Source organism: Lichenostomus cassidix, chromosome 11 (genome assembly GCF_008360975.1).
Source record: "Lichenostomus cassidix isolate B80296 chromosome 11, HeHo_3.0, whole genome shotgun sequence".
Classification (NCBI taxonomy): domain Eukaryota; kingdom Metazoa; phylum Chordata; class Aves; order Passeriformes; family Meliphagidae; genus Lichenostomus; species Lichenostomus cassidix.
In genome coordinates this window covers 1,022,918-1,047,049 of record NC_139492.1, presented here as the reverse complement: position 1 = coordinate 1,047,049, position 24,132 = coordinate 1,022,918, and the positions used below count along the sequence as shown (strand labels likewise).

General features: G+C 57.9%; 3 protein-coding genes across 3 annotated transcripts; all 3 read left to right on the top strand.

The window, feature by feature from the left end:
* The first annotated feature begins 43 nt into the window (after positions 1-43).
* Positions 44-16,221, top strand: TCF25 (TCF25 ribosome quality control complex subunit). Its single transcript, XM_085071315.1, has 18 exons — positions 44-264; positions 1,257-1,436; positions 2,455-2,529; positions 4,233-4,354; positions 5,011-5,076; positions 6,192-6,274; positions 6,737-6,867; positions 9,599-9,698; positions 10,062-10,155; positions 10,978-11,070; positions 11,532-11,637; positions 11,958-12,117; positions 13,307-13,394; positions 13,958-14,116; positions 14,703-14,793; positions 15,011-15,090; positions 15,768-15,840; positions 15,980-16,221. Exons 1-18 carry the CDS (start codon positions 85-87, stop codon positions 16,139-16,141), a joined length of 2,043 nt encoding a protein of 680 aa, XP_084927441.1. The 5' UTR covers positions 44-84; the 3' UTR covers positions 16,142-16,221.
* A 1,904-nt stretch (positions 16,222-18,125) lies between these two features.
* MC1R (melanocortin 1 receptor) lies at positions 18,126-19,070 on the top strand. The gene has a single exon (XM_085071311.1). It carries the CDS (start codon positions 18,126-18,128, stop codon positions 19,068-19,070), a length of 945 nt encoding a protein of 314 aa, XP_084927437.1.
* Positions 19,071-19,880: 810 nt separating this feature from the next.
* On the top strand, positions 19,881-23,300 carry TUBB3 (tubulin beta 3 class III). The gene is made up of 4 exons (XM_085071307.1): positions 19,881-20,041; positions 20,717-20,825; positions 21,584-21,694; positions 22,000-23,300. The coding sequence occupies exons 1-4, from the start codon at positions 19,985-19,987 to the stop codon at positions 23,073-23,075; spliced, it is 1,353 nt and encodes a 450-aa protein (XP_084927433.1). The 5' UTR covers positions 19,881-19,984; the 3' UTR covers positions 23,076-23,300.
* The last annotated feature ends 832 nt before the right edge of the window (positions 23,301-24,132 follow it).

Sequence of the window (24,132 nt, the reverse complement as noted above, 5' to 3'; positions counted from 1 at the left end):
GTTCGGAGCGGCGGTGGGGCGGGCCGGGGTGGCTGCGCAGGCGCGCAGGCGCAGTTTGGGCGCAGGCGCAGCGGTCGGGGGGCGATGTCGCGCCGGGCCCTGAGGCGGCTGCGGGGCGAGCAGCGGGGCCAGGAGGGGCCCGGGCTGGGCCAGCTGGGCCTTGACCCTGACCCGGAGCGCGCTCGTGAAGGGGGGCCGCCGCCGGCCGCCGGGAAGGGTTCCCGCCGGCCGCCCCGTGCCGGCGTCAGCAACCGCTTCGAGCTGGTGAGGGAGGGCAGAGCCGGGGGGCGGCGGGGACTGGGGGGCCCGGGGGGCGGGAGTTGGGGAGCGGCTGGGCCTGCCGTGTGGGGAGATAACTGGGGAGACCGTGAGTGGGGCGGGCAGGTATTGGGCGGCTTGTTACTGGGGGCCAGCTGGGGTGGCAGGGACTCGAGGGGACAGTTTTTGGAGGGGACAGTGACTGGGTGGGCAGTCGGGTGCGTTGCTGGGAGAGACTTACTTTGGGGACAGCTGAGGTGACAGTCATTGGGGGTGGCTGGAGCGACACCACTCCAGCCAGAGAGGAGGTCACCTGGGGGCAGAGGCTGAGGGGCTTTGGGGGTGATTGGAGGGAACAGAGAGGTTGGAGGCAGTCACTGAGAGAGGGTCACAGTGGAGGTGACAGTTTGGGGGTGGCAGTGATCTGGGGTCAGCGACTGGAGTGGGAATGACCAGTTTGGGTGGTGGGTGACTGGGAAGGGTGAGGGGCAGAGCTGGGGGGCTGCAGCTGGGGCTGAACTGGGAGAGAATGGGAGAGAGGCCTGGGGGAGTTGAGTTTGGATGTTGTCAGAGCTGGGGTAGTGAAACTTTAGAAACGTCCCTGCCACCTTCCCAGCACTGCAGAATCCCACTGCTGGATGTCAGGTGGGTCCTGGTGGCACTGCTGGGTCCTTGGGATGACAGAGCCTGGTCCTGCTCTGCAGACATCTCATCCAGCCCCAGCCATTCCCTGTCCTTCCCCAAGGCCTGGCTGTGGGAGTGTAGGCAAGGCTGGGTTTGGAAGCTCTTCCAAGGGAAGAGCTGAGTCTGTGAACATGGTGTGAGGGGTCACATTGTGATGGCCCCATGCTCCCCCCTGGGGGTGTGGGACTGTCCAGGCACCCACTAGGTGACACAGTTGACACAAGAGGTGTCCAAAACTCCATCTGTTTGCAGGTGAAGTGTTGTATCAGATCCGTGGGGAATTCCATCCCTGCAGCTTGTCCCTCTGTTTGCAGATCCCAGCTGAGGAGTCGGAGGATGAGCCGCTGGCCGGAGAGGAGCGACCGGACACCCGGCTCAGTGAGGGGGACACGGCCGGAGGGAGCAAGGACAGGAACAAGGACGGGGCTGTGACTGAGGAGACGGATGGAGATGGGCACAGAGAGGGGCAGGAGGCTGAGCAGCCAGACAGAACGGTAACTGGTCTCAGGGATCCAGCAGAGCAGCAGGGGATGGGCACACACTTCAACCTGGGAACCGAGATCTGGAGAAGGATGAGCAGTTTAGTGCTGAGGGCTGGGTTTGTGTGTAAGATCCAGAGGGATTTTCCAGCTGCAGAGAGGAGGCACCCGAGGAAGGTGTTACGCTGAGGCCACATGAGCACTGAGGTCGGGCCAGGAGAGAATGGTTTCAGGGAAGCATTTGTTTTGGAACAGGGGATGTGAAGACTTCAAGCAGTGTCAACTGAACACTGAACATGTTCTTCCCCGTAAGTGATCTGTTGTCATTTGTTATCAAGATTCCTCCTCTGCGCTTGGGTAAAGCCAGGACAGGGCTTGGAGCAACCTGGTCTAGTGGAAGGTGTCCCTGCCCATGACAGGGGGTAGGGACTGGATGAACTTTGAGGTGCCTTCCAACCCAAACCATTCCATGATGCTGTGATCCTCTGCTGTGTTACCTGCCAGATCCTGGAAATGTGCTTCCCAGCTGTGCACCCCTGGGGAAGGCCAGCTGTGCCAGTCAGGTTAGGGAATGACCCCCAGCATCCTGAGCTGAAGCAGCTGCATCTGCAGGGAGAGGCACTCTGTCGCTGGGACCTTTGTCAGGTGTTGGTTTCTGTGGAAATGAGAGTGAAATTAGCAACTGTCCTGCTCCCTGGAAAGGCAGAAATGTAGCTTATCCTGGACCCTGAAGGAGACTGAAGCATTTCCTCCACACCTGGCACAACTAAACTTGTTTCTCTCCTGATTTTGTAGCCTCAGACATTGATCTGAAAGTCAGCTGAGGTTAAACCCTGTGTGAATCTTTGGTGCTTTCCTTCATTTTCTCCTGGTGTCTTAATTTCCACTCACTAACAAACACTAAAGGGTGAATTTTGGTTCCTGTTAAGGACCCTCGGTGTGCTGACCCCTGTGGGAAATGCTCTTCTTCCCATGGAGCTGGCACCCCTGCAGTTCACAGGAATGCTGACAGCTCTTCCTTTTGTCTTTGCAGCCAGCATCAAGTAACAAGCCACGGAAGAAAAAAAAGAAAAGGAAAACCAAGAAAAATTCAGCAGGAGAGACTGTGGTACGTCTGTGTGTGTTCTGAGTCAGGGACCAGGCTGATTCTTCCAATGGGGTTGGAAAAGTGGGAATTCTGAAGTGGCTGTAGGAGAGATTTGAGGCAAAAAAAGCGCCATTTCAAAATTTAAATAAGTGTTTTTAGAATTGTGGAATGCTGGAATGGTTGCGGTTGGAAGGGACCTTAAAGCTCATCTTATTCCACCTCCTGCCACCGGCAGGGACACCTTCCATCAGACCAGGTTGCTCCAAGCCCTGTCCAACCTTTCCTGTCACTCTATCCCCTGTCCAAAGTCCCTTTCCAGCTCTCTTGGAGCCCCTTTAGGCACTGAAAGGGGCTCTAAGGTGTCTCTAGAGCAGAGGGGCTCCAACCCTTGGAGCATCTCTGTGGCTTCGTCTGGACTCACTCCAGCAGCTCCACATCCTTACCATACTGGGGACCCCAGAGCTGGAAGTAGCAGATGGGTTAAAGTCATTGGTCTTCTAAATTCAATAGGAATGAATTTCAGGTGGCAGCTGGTTTTCTGGTGAGGTTTGAGTCTGAACTGTTCATAGAATTACAGAATCGTTAAGGTTGGAAAAGACTTCCCAGATCGAGTCCAACCTTCCTGTTCACTCCAGGGAGATTCTTTGCTCAGCATCCTGAGCCACAGGATGCTGGAGTGAATGGCTAAGCCGTGACAGCAGTGTGAGTGCCCAGCTGGCCACCTCCTCCCTGGGAATTCCACTCAGGAGTGAGTTCCTGAGGTTGAGAACCCTCTTGAAGAGGCTGTTTCCTTTTCCAATCCAAGAATTCTGAGCAGCAGAGGGACATGTGCCAGCTGGAGGCTGGGGGGACACCCAGACCCGGGTAGTTTGGTTTGCCAGCAAGGGATAATACAATCTCTGTTCCAGCACTTCCATGCAGAGCACGTTATCCCTTCCTTGCGTACACTCCACACACGGGCTAAATTTAGCTGGAACAGGCAAACTGGTAGTGCTGCTTGGGTGTCATGAATGGAATTCTGTGTTCCACCCTTGGACATCATGACGAGGATGTGAAACAGGCACGTAAGAAATGTGTCACTTGTTGTTTGTGGGGGGAAAATAGAGGGAAATCAGGGTAAAAATGTTACACAACTGTTGGATGTGAGCAGCTGGATGAATTCCTGAGGTGGTTGAAAGATGGGGAATGGGAGAGTTGTATTAAAGTCATGTGAGTGTTTGGGACCTTACCATGAGGCTTACAGCAGTAACTTGGTGTTTCTGTGGAAAGTAGAGGGTGAAGGCTTATATTTTACTTAAGTACTTAAAATGTCTTTGGACAAAGGCCTGGAGTGCCAGGATAAGAGAAAATGTCTTCCCACTATCAAAGGGCAGGGATAGATGGGATATGGGGAAGAAATTCTTCCCTGTGAGGGTGGTGAGGCCCTGGCACAGATTGCCCAGAGAAGCTGTGGCTGCCCCTGGATTCCTGGCAGTGTCCAAGGCCAGGTTGGACAGGGCTTGGAGCACCCTGGGATAGTGGAAGGTGTCCCTGCCCATGGCAGGAGGTGGAACTGGATGACCTTTAAGGTCCCTTCCAACCCAGACCACTCTGGGGTTTTCTGAAGAGCCACAGCCCATTGCCCAAGGATGAGCTGGAGACGACTGGGTGTGATCTCTGCTGGGTGACCTGTGGGCTGCTGTGACTCAACCTGTAATAAATGCCTTGGCTTTGCTTCTCTTAAGGAAGACAATGACCTGGAAGACATTGACAGCCTTTTGGAGAGGATTGAGGACCCCGGGCTGGCACCGCAGAGCCAGGGCGGGATCATCACTGACAGCCGGCCTCTGCTCTATGTGGAGCACAGGTACTTTGGCACCCACCTGGCTCTGGCCTTGGTGTGACAGGATATCTGTCATCCTCCCTGGGGAAGGGAGATGGGAGCTTCCCAGTGTGACCTGGCCAGGAACTCCACACCTTGCTTGGAAGAGTTGGGATGGTTGTGTACATCCCTTTTCCTAACCACTGCTCTGGAAGCTGGTTTTGGTTCTGATGGGGATTCTCTGCTGCCAGGCCTGCTTGGAGTGGGTGGTAGGATCAGATTAGTCTCCAGATGGACCTTCCAGCCTCAGACCCTCTGTGGGAGAACCTCTGCAGAGGTGCCAAGAGCCCTGGTGTGTAAAGCTTGACATGGGATTCACCTGCACTCCCGAGCCCAGGCTTCTTCCAGGAGCATCCCAGCTAAGGCTCCAGCTGCCCTGGAGAGGGCAGCAGCAGTATTCCCCAGCTCTGGAGCAGAGCAGGAAGGAAGCATGTCTGATGGAGCAGCACCTTCCCTGCTAGTTCTGGCCGGTTTTAGTCTCCTTTCTCTGTGCTGTGTCTGATCAGTGGGGAGTGTGTGACATTTTGGGGGTTTTCCAGGGGCACTTTGGGGTGCTGGGTGTTGATGGAGAGACTTGAATGTGGCACTTTGGGCTGCGTTTAACTGATGGAGCCTTTTTTTTTTCCTTTCCACCTTTTCAGAAACTTGAATCCAGAAAATGAGTTGAAGAGATATTTTGGGGCTCGTGCTGTGCTTGGGGACCAGAGGTTAGTCCAGAATTTGATATTAAACCCTTTCCAAGTCTGAGGAGGTGTGTCTGTCCTGCCCTTGGCAGCGCTCATGGAGTCCCCAGTGCCACACCTTGGCAGGTAATCCCAGGCTCAGGGTGTGTTACTCATTTAGTAGTTGTTTGTTGGGACAGAGGAATATTTTTTGTGATATGTGGGAGGTGGGGAAAGACCTCTCCAGGCTTTTGCTGGCATTTGCTTTTTCTTTTGCTTTCTCTTCTCATTTACTGCCAAACCACCCTTCAAAGTCCTTTCAGTCAAATTCACTGAGTGCAGACACAGATTTTGTTGATTTCTCCAGCATTTGCCCCTTATTTCTATTCCAGAGTCTCTGGACAGAAAGTGGACCCTGAATACTTTTAGGGTGTCTGATGCATTTGCTTCCAGGTGCCCAGGGAACCTGGGTGTGAGGTCTCTGCATTTATCCACTGCACTGTGCTCACTGTCATCCACAAAATCCCAACTTCCATGAGCTGGTTGGAAAACCAGGAATGGTCTGAACTCACAGCAGTGCAGGTGGAAGGAGGGAAAGACTCTGGAAGAGCATTTGGTGCTTGAGGAAGAAACTTCAGTCCCTTGTGACTGTCCTGTGCAGGGCCAGGAATTAGTAATCCTCATGGTCCTTTCCAGCTCAGGATAGTCTATGATCTCTTTCTGAGGAGACATGACTCTCTCAGCCTCAATCATGAATTACTCCTGAACCAATAAATTGTGCATTTTTTTGAGTATGGCTTAAACCAATCCAGTTGACATTAAAAGGCCTTGCTGTGAAGAGGGATGTGAGGCTCTCCTAATTGGACCTGGGAAGCTGTATGAAGCACAGAGGCAGCTGAGAGTTTGGCAGGGATAAAGACAGGGAGAGAAGCTCTGAAAGTGGAGATGCTGGAGGCACTGGCTGGCCTAGGTGGTGCATATAAGGCAAAGCCTGAGCATAGGTATTTTGTGTCTTGGAGGCAAACATAGAGCTCTGGGCACAGCTCTGTGTGGCTCTCTGTGGGAAAGAAACAGTATCTCATTTTTCTCTGAATCATGGTTTCATCCCTCCTCCTTCTGTCAGTGTGGAGAAATTGTGACCTGTGTGTTCCCCTCCCCAGGCCAAGGCAAAGGCAGCGACAGTACGTCCGCAGCATGTGGTTGACAGGTCCCAAGAATACCTGGCCACGCTACAGCAAGACAGGTGAGGCTTTTGGGGCTACCTCCTGCCCCTCCTGCCCTTCTGACCCTTGGCTCCAGCCCACAGGTCAGAGTGCTGCTCATGGATGCTGCTCAGAGCACAGAATCTAAAAGGGAACTGCTCCTCAACTGGTGGGAATACACCTCCTTCCTCAACAGGGGAACCTGTGGAGTTGTACCTCACGATTTGGGTTTGTTTCCCCCTCTTTTGGAGGTAGCAGGGCATGGATGCTTCCTATCTTAGCAGCAGGATTGCTGGATAATGAGAAGTATCCCTGTGGAGAGTGTGTGGTCTGGGCTTTTGGGTGGGTTTGGGACTTTGACTCGAGGGGAGAAAAATGAAATTCTCTGGGAGTTTCCAAAAACACCTGTGGCTCTGGGCCCAGCTATGTGAGTGAGCTTTTGATGCTGTGAGAGAGCAGAAGAGGTTCTCTTGGGGTATCCAGCTCTCTCCTGCACCCTCCAGGTATCACCATGCAGCTGCTGGACACCCGGAGAGGGGTGCAGCACTTCACCTTCGAGCACCACCGTGAGTACCAGCAGGTCCAGTTCAAGTTCCTGGATGCTGTGGAGTCCATGGACCCCAACAACATCGTGGTACGTTGGGTTGGTTGTGCTGTTCCCTCCTGTGTTCCTCCCTTTCCCTGGGGAGGTGGGCTGGTGCATCCCAGTGGTATTGTTTGGGTTGGAAAAGACTCTAAGCCAACTGAATCCCCTCCACTGCCGAGGCCACCCCTAACCCATGTCCATAACTGCTACATCCACACCACTTTTAAATCCCTCCAGGGACGAGGAATCCACCACTGTCCTGGGCAGACTGGGCCAGGGCTGGACAGCACTTTTGGGGAAGGAATTGTTCCAAATATTCAACCTGAATGTCCTCTGCCACAGCTTGAGGCTGTTTCCTCTCATCCTGTCCCTGTTCCCTGGAAGCAGAGCCTGACCCCCCCGGCTGCCTCCTCCTGTCAGAAGTTGTGCAGAGCCTCAAGGTTCCCCCTGAACCTCCTTTTCTCCAGGCTGAGCCTCCTCAGCTGCTCCTGGTGCTCCAGCCTCTTCCCCAGCTCTGCTCTCTTCTCTGGACACTCTCCAGCCCCTCGATGTCTGTGTTGGGGTGAGGGGCCCAGAGCTGCCCCAGAGCTGGAAGGGGCCCAGCAGTGCCAGCACAGGGGGTGAGCACTGCCCTGGTCCTGGGGCCACACCACATTGCTGACACAGGCCAGGTGCCAGTGGCCTTCCTGCCCACCTGGACTTGTGTCCATCCACTGGCACCAGCACCTTCTCCAGCCACTTTGGTCCTTCTCCAGCCACTTTGCCCCCAGCCTGTAGCATTTCATGGTGTTGATGTGATCCACACGGAGGACCCAGCACTTCATTGTGCTGACCCTCATCTCATTGGCTTCATCCCCTTGATCCATCCTGTCCAGATCCCTCTTCAGATCCTTGGACTATTTATTTCCAGTCTATTTGGAGCAGTAGAGCCCTTTGTCCCTCTGTGTGGGGCAAGGCAGTGCTGAGTGCTGAGCTGTGCTGTCACCTTGTTAATCAGTGACCTTCTCAGTGCAGAGGAGGTCTGGTGGCTCTGCTAAGCACGTGCCAGGTCACCTTCTGAGAGAGGAACCCACAGGAACTGTCCGTTTGGCTGGAAGGGTGGGAATAAAGCTCCCTTGTCTCAGCTCTTAGCTGGGAAAGGAGGAATATTGTATAAACCCATCGTGAACTGGGAATCCAAGCTAACAGCTGTTCTATTTATAAACTCCTGCAAGGATGAAAAATGTGACTTTTCTTGGTATTTCGGCAAAACAGGCTTTTGTGCTGGGAGTCCTTCATGCGTGTCCGAGCTCATTAAGCTGTGTGGTAACATTTATAGTTTGGAGTGATAAGCAACAGCAAAATTGCTCTTCGCCCAACTAAACCATAACTGAGGCATGTTTCTCTGAAAGGCCTGGCTACATAAGCTGGGATACATGCCCTGGAGATGTTCCTTAAAGAGCCCATTGTCTGCTAAATAAAGTTTACTTCCTTCTGCTTTCCCACCCTCAGCTCAGGGCTGCAGGGCTCACTCAGCAGTTCTGCCTGGATTGTGGGATTTGGATGAAGTGAGCCAAGGTAATTCCTGTGCAGCAGTGAGTGTCCCAGGGACAGCTTTCCATGGTATTTTAGTCTGGATGCTCTGACCCTCTTAGGGGGTCTGGCTAAGTTCCTACAGCTGGAAGTCTTCTGCTTTTCTATTAAGGGTAAAATCTAACAGATGGATTTGCCAACAGACAGTTTGTTCATGGTCACCACAGTCCTGGCGTAGCTGGAGCCCAGCTCTGCCTTGTTGCTGTGGTTTCAGCACATAAAACATTATTTTTGGGGAGTCTCTTGTTCAGTGAGTGGTTTTTCTGCTCTTGCTGGTAGGCTAAAAGGGTCTTGGTGACCTTTTCTTGGCTTTTTCCCATTACAGTTGAACCCAAGTGTTCAATGTCCCCCCCAAAAAGTAGACTAGAAAGAACTTTTTTGAGTTTTACTCCTGAAGGAAGAGGTTAAGCATCAGGCAAGTGGCTCCAGGCTGAGCTGGGCCTGTCTGGGACATCCAGTCTTTGTGCTGTAGGTGGTCCCACAGATCCCCACCCTGCAGATGGAAACTTCTGGAGCTTCAGAAGCTTTATTTTTTCAGTTTTAGGAGAAAAAAATAACCCCTAAATTAAACTGAGAAGATTTGTAGTAGCTTCAATATTTTTTGACTGAACTGAGGTTTTAGGTACTTGGGAAAAGTAGCCTATTTATAATACAATTAGTGAATGCAGAAATGTTTCAGGTTTAAGTTCTCTTCTGAAGCCTGGAAGTAAATATTTATTATTATTATTATTATTATTATTATTATTATTATTATTATTATTATTATTATCCATTACCCTTGCTGGTTCCTGGATTTGTAACAGATGTGTCCAAATGTCCTCTCAGTATCCAGAAGATGCAAAACTCTGAAAAAATGCTTAGATCTGTTGAGGGATAGATAAAAACCCTCAAACTGTAACAGTGCCTGCATCTTGTTCTTTCCTTTCAAGGGAAATGGAGGAGCTGGGTGAGATCTGGAGGAGGACAGTGAAGATGATCAAAGGCCTGGCATGGGCTCTGCTGGAAAAGCTGGGAGGGAGGCTGCTATTGAGGGTTCCCATCCTGCACATGGTGGGGACAGAGCTCATTCCCAGATCTGGCAGGGCGGGATTAAGGAAGCTCCTGGCGTTGTGTGTCACAAAGCTGAGTGATGGAAAGCACCTGAGGCAGTGACCAAATTCCTGAGACACCAGTAATGACACGGAATCTTTGCAATGCTCTTGTGCAGCTGCTGCTCCAGATGAACCCCTACCACGTGGACTCCCTCCTGCAGCTCAGTGACGTGTGCCGCATGCAGGAGGACCAGGAGATGGCCAGGGATCTCATAGGTAAGAGTGAGGTGAGGAGCAGATGTGTCAGTGTGAAATCCTTCCCTGGGAGGGTGGGGAGACCCTGGCACAGGGCAGCAGAGGGCAGGAGCTTGGCTTTCCTGTGTGGACAGAGTTGTGGCAGAGGCAGCTGGACCAACCTCATTCCCAGAATGGTTCCTTTTCCTACCCAGAGTGTGATCCAATGTGGAACTTCTCTCTGCCCTGGTACCTGTTGCTGCCACATTGTGTGAAGTAACTTTGTGCCTCACTGGGCTAGGCATGAGCTGATTTCCTGTCTTTTGGGCTAAACTGAGTGCTGGGTAGTGCTGTGCTGGACTGATGTCCCTGTCCTGTCCCTGACACTGTCCCTGCTGTCCCCAGAGCGGGCACTGTACAGTTTGGAATGCGCCTTCCATCCCGTGTTCAGCCTCACCAGCGGGACCTGCAGGCTGGACTACCGGCGGCCAGAGAACAGGTGGGCAGGGCTGGGGAGCAGGGAGGCTCAGCTGGAGCTCCTGGCCCACTTTGGCCACATCCACCCAGATTCAGCACTGCTGCTCTTCCAGGGGGAGCCTGAGTGTCCCTTTCTGTTTGGGGCTCCTGGGATGGTGCTGAGGCACAGACAGCTCGTGCACAGAAGCTTCTGTACAAAGCGTCCGTTTTCCGAAGGGATATCTTCCTGGAGTAGAAAGTGTCCCTCCCTGTCATATCCTTCTCATGCCATTAATACCTCTTAGCCCAAAATGGTCATAAAAATCATTGCTGTGTTTCCAGCCATCGTCCCCAGCACTCACACTCCTCCCAGCCCAGCTCTTTATGTAACTCCAGCTCTGCAGCTGCTGGGAAAGGTGACTTTATTCTGGGAATTTTCCAGTCAGCTGACCTAAGCCATCTCTCCCAAACTGCTGTACCTGGAGGGTGCTCACATTTCAGTCCCTGTGGCTGACACACTTTGTGCCATCAGTGACCTGTATCCCCAGTTCAGGTGTTGGGCCTCCCTGCTGTGTGTCACCATCCCCACACCACTGGGACAAGGCAGGATGTGGACTTGGGGGATTTACTTGTCTTAGTCCCAATCTGCAGAGCAGGTCATGAGTTTTCTGTCCCTGTTCTTGCACAGAAAGATAACAAAAACAAGAGGTGGGAGAGTGGGGGATCTGTGTCACACCAGGATGTGATGCTTGGGGGTGAGGAGCTGGTGGTGACTGTGCCCCCTTTTTTTGAGTAGCACAGAATGCTTTTTTCCACATCTGGTTTGTTTTTTTGTTTTTTTTTTTTTTTGCTGTTCCCCATGCAGGGCTTTCTTCCTGGCTCTCTTCAAGCACCTGATGTTCCTGGAGAAGAGGGGCTGTCCCCGCACAGCTCTGGAGTTCTGCAAGCTCATCCTGAGGTAGGTGCCTCCTCTGAGGATGGGGTGTCTAGGTTTGGGGGGATGGTCACCTCAGAGGGGTCCTGCTGCTCCTGGGCTTGGTGAGGGCTCATTCCCATCTAAGAGCTGCCCAGGTCTGTGCTGGGGATGTTCTGGTGCCCTTGGAGAGGTGATGGGTGAGGAGAGAGCCTGTGACGGCCTGAGCTTGGAAGCTCAGCACAACAGAATTCTGACAGTGGCTTCAGCCCACACAGTTTGTGGCCACTGATCTTCCTCCTGGGTGGTGACAGGGGACTGTCCCCTCTACAGGGACACAGAGCACCACTCTGTCACCCCCCTGGCCATGTGGGAGCCATCGTGTTCCCATTCTCTCTGCCTGCTGAGTCACTGGATGTCACTGGGAGAGGCTGTTTGACTCAGAAATCAGGGCAGCTCTCTCAGCTGTTGTGACAATGATTCTGTTTTCTCCCCCTGCTCCCAAGCCTTGATCCCGAGAATGACCCTCTCTGCGTGCTGCTGCTGATCGACTTCCTGTCCCTCCGGGCCAGGGAATACACCTTCCTGACCCGCCTCTTCCAGGAGTGGGAGGTGAGTGGCCAGCAGGTGAGGGGGTGGGGGCAAGCTGGTGCCTGGGGTGCTCCCCACCAGGTGAGCCCTTTGAGGGGATCTCACAGCCCAACTGGCATCCCAATGGCATTGGAATGATCTGTAAAGGCTGGGCTGTTGATTCCTGTAAATCTTGGATCCTGCAAACAGTTGTAAGAGCTCAAAATTGCTCACTCAGCCGTGGGGGCACCGAGCCAGCATCTGGGAACTCACTTAACCCCAGCAGGCAGAGCCCCTACCCTGCACAGCCCAGATCTGCTGCACAGCATCATTTCTCGGTAACTCTCTCCCTGATCCTGCAGAGTCACCGGAATCTGTCCCAGCTGCCCAATTTTGCCTTCTCGGTGCCACTGGCCTATTTCTTCCTGAGCCAGCAGGAAGAGCTCCCAGAGCTGGAGCGGAGCCAGGCCCGGGAGCGAGCGGCCCAGCTCATCCAGCTTGCACTCATCATGTTCCCAAGTGGTGAGTCTGTCCCCACCGGTAAGGCCATCCCCGCAGGCTTTGTCACTGTCCTCTGTGACAGCCGGGGCTGGATTCCCGGCAGGCGGACGCAGAGGCATGAATTTGCAAAGGGCCTTTGAGGAGGGAGCCCTGAGTCAGAGGGGACGCGGTCAGGCAGAGCAGTGGTGCCTGTGCCCAGTGGGGTGGGGGATCCACCCTGGGGGCAGTTCTGGGCCCCTCATCCCAACAGACACTGGGAGGCTGGAGTCTGTCCAGGAAAGGGCAGCAGAGCTGGGACACCAGGAGCAGCTGAGGGAGCTGGAGGGGCTCAGCCTGGAGGAAAGGAGGCTCAAGGGGACCTTCTGGCTCTGCACAACTCCCTCACAGGAGGGGGCAGCCAGGGCAGGGTCGGGCTCTGCTCCCAGGGAGCAAGGGACAGGACAAGAGGAAGCAGCCTCAAGGTTGGATATGGGGAACAGTTCCTCCCCCAGAATTGTCCAGCCCAGGCACAGCTGCCCAAGGTAGTGGTGGAGTCCCCAACCCTGCAGGGATTTAAAAGATGTGTGGATATGGCACTTGAGAATATGGTTTAGGGGTGGTCTTGGCAGTGCTGGGAGAATGGTTCGGCTCAATGATCTTACAGGCTTTTCCAGCACAAACAATTCTGTGATTCCATGATGCTGTCCTCCCTCCCCAGAGCAGCCCATGCTCCCCCACCAGCAATGGTCAGGGGTGAGCAAGCTGGGGGAGTGTAAGAGCTGAAATATGGGAGCAGGGAGATGTCTCACCTCCTCAGGGCTGCCCAGAGCAAGGACGAGCCAGTCTCCTTGGCTCTCCCTCCGAGGCACAGCTCTGTTTTGGATGTGCTCTCCCCCTGGGTGCCCATCACTCTCCCTTTCATCCATGGGTGCTGCTGTCCATGAAAGGAGCACACAGCCCTCAGGCCCAGGGGAGGGTGTGTGCAGCAGGAAGAACCAGCTCTCCCAACAGCAATTCAGTTTGTGGGGGCTGGAAATACCTTCTTTGCTGCTTGTTGGGGTGACTGAAATAACACCTGTTCCTGCAGTGTCCTCACCCGCTCCTTGTGTCCTCGTTGGTGCCCTGGGAGGTGCTGGCCCTAAGGAGGGGGGTGTCTTTCTGCAGGGGTGACCCCACCCCATGCTGCCTCTCACCAACAGGTCCAAACGAGTTCTCTGCCTTTGTCCTGCAGTTCTGATGCTGCTGTTGGATCACTGCAGCGTGCAGCCTGACACCAGGGTCACCTCCCACCCCTTCTTCGGGCTGAATGCCCAGATCAGGTAAGGCCTGGAGATGTTCTCAGCGAAGGGAAAGATCGATTTTGCCAGCGGCAGGGATCTTGCTTGCTCAGACAGCTAATGGAGGAGCTTGTTTGGGTTCTCTGAGTAGGCTCATTTGATAATGCCTCATTTGATAATCCCTTTGATAATGGATTTCCATAATGGCCTCTGGATCAGGCTGACAGACCCACCTCACCTCAAGGTGGACAGGTCAGAAGTTCACCCCAAATCCTGTTGGTGTGTGCAGAGAGGGAGAGTGACGCGTGTGTCCTCCCAGGGCAGGCTGTCTCCAACCAGTCTGCATTCCCTTGACACGTGGTCTTCCTCAGCACATGAAGGCTTTCCCTCGGGCCAGGGCAGTGTTCCCTCATTTTGTGGCTCTGCTTAGCCTAAAAATAGATGGAAGCAGGAGATCTGGTGAAGGTGGATGGCGATAGCCAGGCAGGAGCCTGCGAGTCCTCTTGTGTTCCCACGCCAAAGCCCAGCACAGAGCTGAGCCCTCAGTACCCTGGGAGGAGGAGGAGGAGGAGGAGGGTGCCGTGAGTAACAGCCATCTCCCATAGCCAGTCGCCTGCCCTGAACCAGCTGACATCCCTGTACGTGGGCAGGACACACACCCTGTGGAAGGACCCGGCTGTCATGGCCTGGCTGGAGCCCCACGTCCACGAGGTGCTGCGCATGGTGGACGCCCAGGACGCGCTGGTGCAGGAGGCTGAGCACAAGTGAGCACAGAGGGTGGAGGGCAGGGCTCCTGTGCCAGGGGACAGAGTGGGACACGGGGTCTGTCCTGGGCAGCAGCAGTTCCAGTGTCTGGGGCAGGGCTCAGGGCCCCACAGCTGCTGGTCTGATGCTGAGGATCATGGCATGGGGCCAGGAAGGCAGAGGCTCTTCCATGCTTTTCACAAATGGGAATGAAGAGCTGAACCTGCACTGCATATCCTGCACTGCTTTCCCCAAACTTGGCTGTCACCTGTACAGTGGAAACATCCTGGAGAGAGTGGAGGGGTGGTCTGGAAGGGTAGGGATGGCCACAAAGGACAGGTGTGAGAGCTTAAAAACACTTCCCGGTGCTGAGAAGCAGGAGAGAGCCATCAGGTGTCCTAAACCAAGGTCAATCTGCTTGTCCCCGAGCTCTCTGCTCTTTCTCCAGAGCTCAGCAGCTTCTACCCGCCTTTGGCTTGCCTAAAGCCAGCTCCATCCAATATGGCCTATCCTCCAGAGCCAGGGAAGCTGCTGACACAGTGCCTGGAGCAGCAGAAATGGGAATGCCTGCTCAGGGTGCACTGCTCTGTCCCCTCCCTGCCTCAGGAGGAAGATCCGGTACCAGAGCGCTCCCAGGAACATCTACCGGCACATCATCCTCTCGGAGATGAAGGAGGCCACGGCAGCCCTGCCTCTGGTGAGGGCCCTCATGGAGCACAGGGGCTATAGGTGCAGCTGGTGTGATGGCACTTGTGTCGTTGCTGGGCACATCTTGACTCCCGTGACCCTGGGGTGTCCTCCCTGTGCTCACAGCTTCTCTGGGCCCCCATCTGCTGGATGCACAGCCTTCATCCCTTCTTTTTTTCTTCATTCCTTCCTTTTTCCTTCATCCCTCCTTTCTCCTTCCCCTGCAGGAGGTGACCTCACAGCCAGTGATGGGCTTTGATCCCCTCCCTCCTCTGGATTCCATTGTTTCCTACACCCGACCGGAAAGGTACCACCTGCACCAGTGGTGCCTGTGCTGGCACAGCTGGCCATGTTCCCGTGTTCCCAGCGTGTTCCCGGCACACCCTCAGCCCCAGGCCAGGCTGCACGTGGGTGCTTGGTGTTGACATTCTCCTCTGTGGCAGAGGAAGAGCTGTGGTGCTCCTGGCAGGCAGAGCTACAGGCTGGACAAGTCTGTCTGCTTCCCATGGTGGTCACCACTGGCTGTTCCCAGCCGTAGGGCAAAAGGCAGGGAAAACCCAAGCCATGGCCTCCTGGGGGGGGTTTAGGGTAAATGGAAATTTAAGTACAGGGCCAGTCCTGGTGTTGGGGTGATGCCATGTGTGTGTTCCACACTGACCCACTCAGAGCAGAGCTGGTAGAACCATGGAATCCTGGAATGGTTTGGGCTGGAAGTACCTTGAAGCTCATCTCATTCCACCCCCTGCTATTGCTGGGACACCTTCCACTAGGCCAGGTTGCTCCAAGCCCCGTCCAACCTGGCCTTGGTAGTGCTTTAGTGACTGGTTTGCTCAGAGTTGCTGCTGCCTGAATTCAGAATCCCTTTGGAACCCCCCAGTTCCCTCCCTCAGGGCTGGTTCTGGATGTGTCGTGGTTCTCCCAGCACCCATTGAGCAGCCACAAACTGAGCTGTCCCTTCACTGTGGTGCCACTTGTGTCTTCCAGGACGAGCCATCCTTCCAACGAAAGCACTTTATCCCTCTTCTTCCGCTCGCTGTTGCCAAATTTTAACTTGCAGGTGGGTGCACGCTGGGATGTGGGTGCACCATTCCCCCCACGGTGTTCCCACTCCAGGAGCTGCTGCTGCCAACAGCCTGGTGCTGCTTTGGCACCAGTATTGTTCCTGTCACTGCCACCACAGCGCTGCTCTTTCTCAGGGGGACATCCGGCACGATGGGGACGACGAGGCTGGAGCAGCGCAGGACCTCAACCAGGGGGTGAACAGGCTGATGGCGGCCATGCGGGACATGCTGGCCAACATCCAGTTCCAGGAACCTCCCCGCGATGACAATCCCGAGGGTGACGGGGACTGGGATTGAGCCCGGGGTGTCTCTCCCTGACCCTCTGGCATCACCCTCCGATTTGTGTTGCACAAATAAAGGCACACAGATGGACTGGCTGTGGGAGTGGGCTGTTTCTGGGGAGGGGAGCTGCATCCATGGGATGATCTCTGTCCAGGGAGTGGGGCTGAATCCACAGCGCAGGGCCCTGTCCAGGGCCTCTCTCTCAACGGGAGACAAGGACTGTCTGAGCATGTCCAGGCTAATTGACAGCAGCTGTCCCTTGTCCCCATGGCAGCTTAGTCCCCTTCTGGCCTCGACACACAATTCCCATCTCATTCCCCTCCCTGTTCTTCTCCTGGCTCTTGTCCTTAATTCCCAGAAGGATTTTACTGCCCTCTCCTTCAGCTCCTTTGTGCTTCCCACAGCCTGGAGCTTCCTTCCCTTCATAAAACACTCTGCACCCTTACTACACTGAACCTCGCAAAGGTCTCGGGGTCCCCTGTGCCATTAAAATTGTGCATGGAGCAGCTTTTTCAGCCTTTTAATCATGTTTGGAGAAGAAATCTTCCCCCCGCTCTTTGTTTATCTTTATTCCCCCACCTTCACCTTCTTGAGCCAGGATCGAGGTAAGCCACTGTCAAACCTTAACTCATCCTTGTTCCCATAAAGCTTTTTTTCCTTTTTTTTTTTATTTTTGCTGAGTAATGGTGAATATGTGGAATAAAGCCCTGGTTCTGCTGTGTTGCCTCCCTGGGGGGTGTAGCTGAGGTGGGTGGGCTGGGTGCAGACCCTGGGTCTCAAGCCAGCCCACCCTGGCTCCATGTCCCCCTGGCTCATCCAAATCCCATGAGACCCCAATCCCTGTAATTTGGGGATCCCAATTTCTGTAATTTGGCACTGTGGCAGCCTGGGACCCTGTTCCCAGTGTGTGCAGCTGAACCATTTTCATCCATGCCAGAGGGAAGGGCTTCCCAACGGAAGTAGATAACCGTGGGATCAGCCTTTCCGTGAAGTTGTGAATGGCTCTTTGGCAACCGCGCAGCTCCAGGCATCAACAGGGACCTAAGGCACATGATGGTCAGATGGGTTCTGTCCTCCCCCAGCCTGCCTGGCATCCCTCCGGCACTGGGCTCTGCAGCATCCCATTTAATCGTGCCTTTGACCATTCCTATCTGATCCCATGCCTCCCCCATGGTGAAACATCTTCCCTGGGGCCATGGGGATAGAACCCCTCCCAGTCCCAGTGTGTGGGACAGCTTGGGTCGTGCAGTGGGGAGGATCCTACAGGGGTCCCTAAGGTGGGTGGACACCTCAGGGCGTGTGAATGACACCCACAGCAGATGATGGAACCCCCCAAAACACGAGTCCTGCAGGGCACATTGACTCCCATAGGACACAGAGGCCTGCAGGGCATATGGGACCCTCAAGACACGCAGGCCCCCAGGGTGCAGGGGTCTCCCCTGCAGACACAGGACCTCAGAATACATGGGGACCCCAAGGTGCACGGTCCCCCAGGGCACAGAGGACCCCTCTGGCATCCCCCCTCAAGGTGCATGACTCCAGTGATGCATGGACCACCCCAGGGCATTTGAGACCCCTGGGCACATGGTGATCCCAAGCAGTCGAGTTCCTCAGGGCCATCCTGGGGGTCTGTGAGTCCTGGGCTTGGCAGTGGCCCCCCTCACTGCTGGGGTGCCTCAATCATGCAGGTGCCCACCCTCCTCGGGGAGGAGCTGCGGGAGCCGGCTTTAAAGTGGGGCAGAGAAAGGGCCCTTTCTTCCTCAGCACCCTGGGCCGGCAGGCACAGGACGCCGAGCAGCGCTGGCACAGAGGGCTGCAGCCACACCGGGGGGTCCCAGCGGGCACACGCCACCCCCGGCACACCCCACGCCTCCGGTCCCCAGTTCCTGCGCATCCCTTCGGCCTCGCCGCCAGGCGCTGTGGGAGAGCTGGCGGGGTGCGGCGGGGGCTCGGGGGCTGTGCGGGTGCCACGGGGGGCCCCGGGGCTGAGGAGGGGGCCATGTCGACGCTGGCCCCCCTGCGTCTGCTGCGCGAGCCCTGGAACGCCAGCGAGGGCAACCAGAGTAATGCCATGGTCGCGGCCAGCGGTGGCTGGTGCCAGGGGCTGGACATTCCCAACGAGCTCTTCCTGGCGCTGGGGCTGGTGAGCCTGGTGGAGAACCTGCTGGTGGTGGCTGCCATCCTGAAGAACAGGAACCTGCATTCACCCACCTACTACTTCATCTGCTGCCTGGCGGTGTCCGACATGCTGGTGAGCATCAGCAACATGGCAGAGATGCTCTTCATGCTGCTGCTGGAGCACGGCGTGCTGGTGATGCGCCCCAGCATTGTCCGCCACATGGACAGCATCATCGATGTGCTCATCTGCAGCTCCGTTGTGTCTTCCCTCTCCTTCCTGGGGGTCATCGCCATTGACCGCTACATCACCATCTTCTATGCCCTGCGCTACCACAGCATCATGACGCTGCAGAGGGCCGTGGTCACCATGGTCAGCATCTGGCTGGTCAGCACCATCTCCAGCACTGTCCTGATCACCTACTACCACAGCAACACCGTCCTACTCTGCCTCATCAGCTTCTTCCTCTTCATGCTGGTTCTCATGCTGGTGCTCTACATCCACATGTTCGCCCTGGCCCGCCACCACCTCCACAGCATCACCTGCCAGCAGAAACCACCCACCACCCACCGTGGTGGCAGCCTGAAGGGTGCTGTCACCCTCACCATCCTCCTGGGCGTCTACTTCATCTGCTGGGGGCCCTTCTTCTTCCACCTCATCCTCATTGTCACCTGTCCCACCAACCCCTTCTGCACCTGCTTCTTCAGCTACTTCAACCTCTTCCTCATCCTCATCATCTGTAACTCAGTGATTGACCCCCTCATCTACGCCTTCAGGAGCCAGGAGCTCCGGCGGACGCTGCGGGAGGTGGTGATGTGCTCCTGGTAGGCAGTGGGACACGGTACCGGCACAGCCACCCCCGCCCGAAACGGACAGATGGACGGACTGACGGACGGATGGGACAAGCCGCGGGGTGCCCCAGTCCGGGCGAGGGACTCGCGGTTCCCAATAAAGGCTCTTTGCAGTGACGCTGTGGCTGACATCGGGCAGCCCCGGAGACCCCCGGGGGGAGAGGTCCCTCCCGGTCCCGCCGGGTCACTTGCTCCCAGTGGGGACCGGCGGGAACCGGGAGGGATCGGCGGGGCTGCGGGAGGCTGGACCCCACCGGGCCGCCCCCGGACAAAGGGCCCATCACCGTCGCCTTTGTTCTCGGGCCGCGCCCATCGCCGCCCACCCCGGCACCGGCACTGTGCCCGGTCCCGCGGGGGCGACCGGCCATCGGCACCCCCAGCGTGGCCCCCCGTACCCCGTCCCTACCCCTCCCCGTTACGGGACACGGCTGGGAGGGGTGTCCCGTGCGTATCCCCCCGCCCCGCCGCCGCTGCCTCCCCGGGATGCTCCTGCCGCCGCCGGGCGGTCCCAGGGTTCTCCCCACGGGTCCCGGGGTGTCCCCGCTCCCCTCGGGTGCAGGGGGTGCTCCCTCGGCCGTGCCCCCCGCGGGTGCCGGGGGTCCCCGCTCCGCCGCGGCGGGGCGTGGCGGCGGGCGGGGCCGGGCGGGGCGGGGCGGGGCGGGGCGGGCGGTGCCGGTGCCGCAGGGCTGTTGCGGCTCTGCGGCGGCGGCCGCTGATTGGCTGCGGGCGGCGGTGACGTCAGCGGCCGGCCCGGTGCGGCGGCGGGAGCCTATAAAGGATGCGGCGGCGGCCGCGCCTCCCCCCGCGCTCCCGGTGCCGCTCCGCTCCGGTGCCGCTCCGCTCCCGGCCCCAGCCCGCTCCCGTCCCGCTCCGCTCCGGCCCGGCCGCACCATGAGGGAGATCGTCCACATCCAGGCGGGGCAATGCGGCAACCAGATCGGCGCCAAGGTAACGGCGGCGCCGCCCCGCCCCGCCCGCCGCGGCGGAGCCGGGCGGCGGACAAAGACCGACCCGCTCCCCCTCCCCTGCGCTACCCTCCCCCCCTCCCGCCGCACCGGGAGGACAAAGCGCCCCGCCCCTCCGCCTTTGTCCGTCAGCACCGCGGACAGCGCCCGCGCCGCGCCCCGCCCGCCGGCTGGGGGTCCCGGTGCCCCCCGCCCTGCTGAGCCCCGCCCGGGGTTTAGGGGATCCCGATGCCCCCCGTCGTTCTGAGCCCCGCCCGGGGCTTGGGGGTGCCCCTCGCTATGCTCGGCATTTTGGGTGTTTGGGGGATCCCTCTGCCCCCCGCTCCCCTGAGCCCTGTCCCGGGGTTTGAGGATTTCTGATACCCCACTCCCTGCTCGGGATTTTGGGTGTTTGGGGGATGCCAGTACCCGCCGCCCCGCCGAGCCCTGACCGGGGATTGGGCGATCCCGGTTCCTTCCGCCCCGCTGAGACCTGCCCAGGGGTTTTTTGGGAGTCCTGGTGCCCCCCGCCCCTCCCTGCCCGGGGATTTCAGTGTTTGGGGTGTCCCAGTGCCTCTTGCCCCACCCAGCCCTGCCTAGGGACGGGAGGATCCTGGTGCCCTGGGGTCTGGGGGTGTTCCAGTGCCTCCCGCCCTGCTGAGCTCCTCGTCCTTCCCAGTTTTGGGAGGTGATCAGCGACGAACACGGCATCGACCCCAGCGGCAACTACGTGGGGGACTCGGACCTGCAGCTTGAACGCATCAGTGTCTACTACAATGAGGCCTCTTGTAAGCGATCCCCCCAAGGAACGCCCCCCAGGCAGGGCAGCCTGGCACCCCACCCTGGGCTGGGGGGTGGGACCCCACTCTGGCCCCCAGTGCAGCAGGAGCTGGGTCTGGTGGGGCGGGGAGGGGGGCAGATAGAGGCACCCACTCCATGGAGGTGTGGCGGGGGCAGGCACGTGCACCCAGTTCCAGGGGACCCTTTGGTGTGGGAGGGGCATGACATGTGCACCCAACCCTGTGAGACCCCGAGGGGGGCAGACTTGTACACCCACCTGATGTCACCCTGTGATTTGGGAGGGGTCACATACACCTGCACCCCAGCCCTGCTGCACCCGGGGAGGGCAGACACCCTCTGGCATGGGAGAGACTCACCCCCTCAGACCCTGCAGTGCCTCTAGGTTCATGGGACCCTATAGTTTGGGTGGGGACATGACATATGCACCCACCCCGTGGGACACTGTGGTGGTGGGGGGACACCACACATGTGGGATCCTGTGGTGTGTGGGGGACACAACATGACACACATAGCCAGCCCATGGGGCCCAGAAAAGGAACGGGGGGCACACATGTGCACCCACAGCATGTGACCCCAGTGTTTGCAGGGGCATGAGACATGCACCCACCCCATGAACCCCTGGGATTTGGGGAGAACACGACCTATGCACTCAGCCCCGTGGGACCCTGCAGGGTGTTGGGAAACACCCCTGGGGCCAGGATGGGGGGCTGTGGCAGGTCCCCTCCCATCATGGTGTCTCTCTCAGCTCACAAGTATGTGCCTCGCGCCATCCTGGTGGACCTGGAGCCGGGAACGATGGACAGCGTGCGCTCGGGTGCCTTTGGCCACCTCTTCCGCCCTGACAACTTCATCTTTGGTAGGTCCCCGGGGAGGGAGGGGTGCACTGTCCCCCGATGTTCCGCCCAGCCCCTGCATCCTCGGACCCGCCCGGCCTGTCGCCCTCCCTGGGGCACTCGGCGGGCGCACCCCTCCCGCGCCGCGGGGCCCGGCACTGCCGGCACGCCGCCAAACCTCTGCGGTTCCCGCTTCCCACCCCGCCCCGGCGTCAGATCTCCCCGGTGCTGCCGGCGGCAGCGGCCGGTCCCTGCCCTGATCCTCTCTCCCCGCTCCCCTCGGGCGCGGGCGTGGGGGGCCAGCGGCCATCGGAGTCTCTTTTCCCAGGGCAGAGCGGTGCCGGGAACAACTGGGCTAAGGGGCACTACACGGAGGGGGCCGAGCTGGTGGACTCGGTGCTGGACGTGGTGCGGAAGGAATGTGAGAACTGCGACTGCCTGCAGGGCTTCCAGCTGACCCACTCGCTGGGCGGGGGCACGGGCTCGGGCATGGGCACCCTCCTCATCAGCAAGGTGCGGGAGGAGTACCCCGACCGCATCATGAACACCTTCAGCGTGGTGCCATCCCCCAAGGTGTCGGACACGGTGGTGGAGCCCTACAACGCCACGCTCTCCATCCACCAGCTGGTGGAGAACACGGATGAGACCTACTGCATCGACAACGAGGCTCTGTATGACATCTGCTTCCGCACCCTCAAACTGGCCACCCCCACCTATGGCGACCTCAACCACCTTGTCTCGGCCACCATGAGTGGTGTCACCACCTCCCTGCGCTTCCCTGGCCAGCTCAACGCTGACCTCCGCAAGCTGGCTGTCAACATGGTGCCCTTCCCGCGGCTGCACTTCTTCATGCCGGGCTTTGCCCCGCTGACGGCGCGTGGCAGCCAGCAGTACCGCGCCCTCACTGTGCCTGAGCTCACCCAGCAGATGTTTGATGCCAAGAACATGATGGCAGCCTGTGACCCCCGCCATGGCCGCTACCTCACCGTGGCCACCGTCTTCCGTGGCCGCATGTCCATGAAGGAGGTGGACGAACAGATGTTGGCCATCCAGAGCAAGAACAGCTCCTACTTTGTGGAGTGGATCCCCAACAATGTCAAGGTGGCCGTGTGTGACATCCCACCGCGGGGGCTGAAGATGTCCTCCACCTTCATCGGGAATAGCACAGCCATCCAGGAGCTCTTCAAGCGCATCTCGGAGCAGTTCACAGCCATGTTCCGCCGCAAAGCCTTCCTGCACTGGTACACGGGTGAGGGGATGGACGAGATGGAGTTCACCGAGGCCGAGAGCAACATGAATGACCTGGTGTCCGAGTACCAGCAGTACCAGGACGCCACAGCCGAGGAGGAGGGCGAGATGTACGAGGACGACGAGGAGGAGTCGGAGGCGCAGGGCGCCAAGTGATGCCCGACGCCGCCCCCGACACTGCCCGCAGCCCCCCCGGCTTCGCGCTGCTGCGCCCCCCAGGTGCTGCTCCCCCTGCCATCCCCTCAGTGTCTCCTGACCCTGTTCCCCCCTGAGCCGGCTCGGCCCCTAGCCCCACTTCCTACCTCCCCCCTTTTCATTTTTTACTGGTTCGTGTCTTATTATTTTTTTTGAATACTTAATAAATTTATTGCTGTCCAGGTACTACTTGTCTGCGGCTCCTGGGTGGGGGGGACAGGAGAAACCCACACTGTCCAGGCCCTCCAGCCAGTCCCACTCAGGGGAGGCTTTGGGGAAGCCCTCATGCACTGCCCCACAGATCCAACCCCCCCGGCAGGCTGTGCCTTTGTCCCCACTGTCACCCTTCTCCATGCTGGGGGAGGCGTGGCAGGCACCTCCCTGTGCCAGGACAGAGTTGGTCCTTTGTTCCCCAAACTGAGGTGGTAGCACAGACTGCAGGGTGTTTTCCCAGGGCTGCGTGTGTGCCCAGCTGTGGAGGACCCAGGGCACTCCCGGATCTGAGCCGCCGGCCTTTGGGAGGCCATTGGCCGATAGGGCTGAGTGCTATAGGAACAAGGGGCTATAGGAACGGGGACAGTGGGGGTGGCGGCTGTGGGGATGGGACGCTGGAAATAAAGGCCGTAGGGGTGGGGACAGTGGGGATGGAGGCTGAGGGTGGTGGGGATGGGGGCTGTAGGGACAAGGGACGATGAGGCTGGGGGTTCTGGGCCTGGGGGCTGCAGCCTTAGGGCCAGTGCAGATGGAAGCTGTGGGGCTGGGGGCTGTAGGGTGGGGACAGTGCGGATGGAAGCTGTGGGGCTGTAGGGTGGGGACAGTGAGGATGGAAGCTGTGGGGCTGGGGTCTGTAGGGTGGGGACAGCGCAGATGGAAGCTGTGGGTCTGTAGGGTGGGGACAGTGCGGATGGAAGCTGTGGGGCTGTAGGGTGGGGACAGTGCGGATGGAAGCTGTGGGTCTGTAGGGTGGGGACAGTGCGGATGGAAGCTGTGGGTCTGTAGGGTGGGGACAGTGCGGATG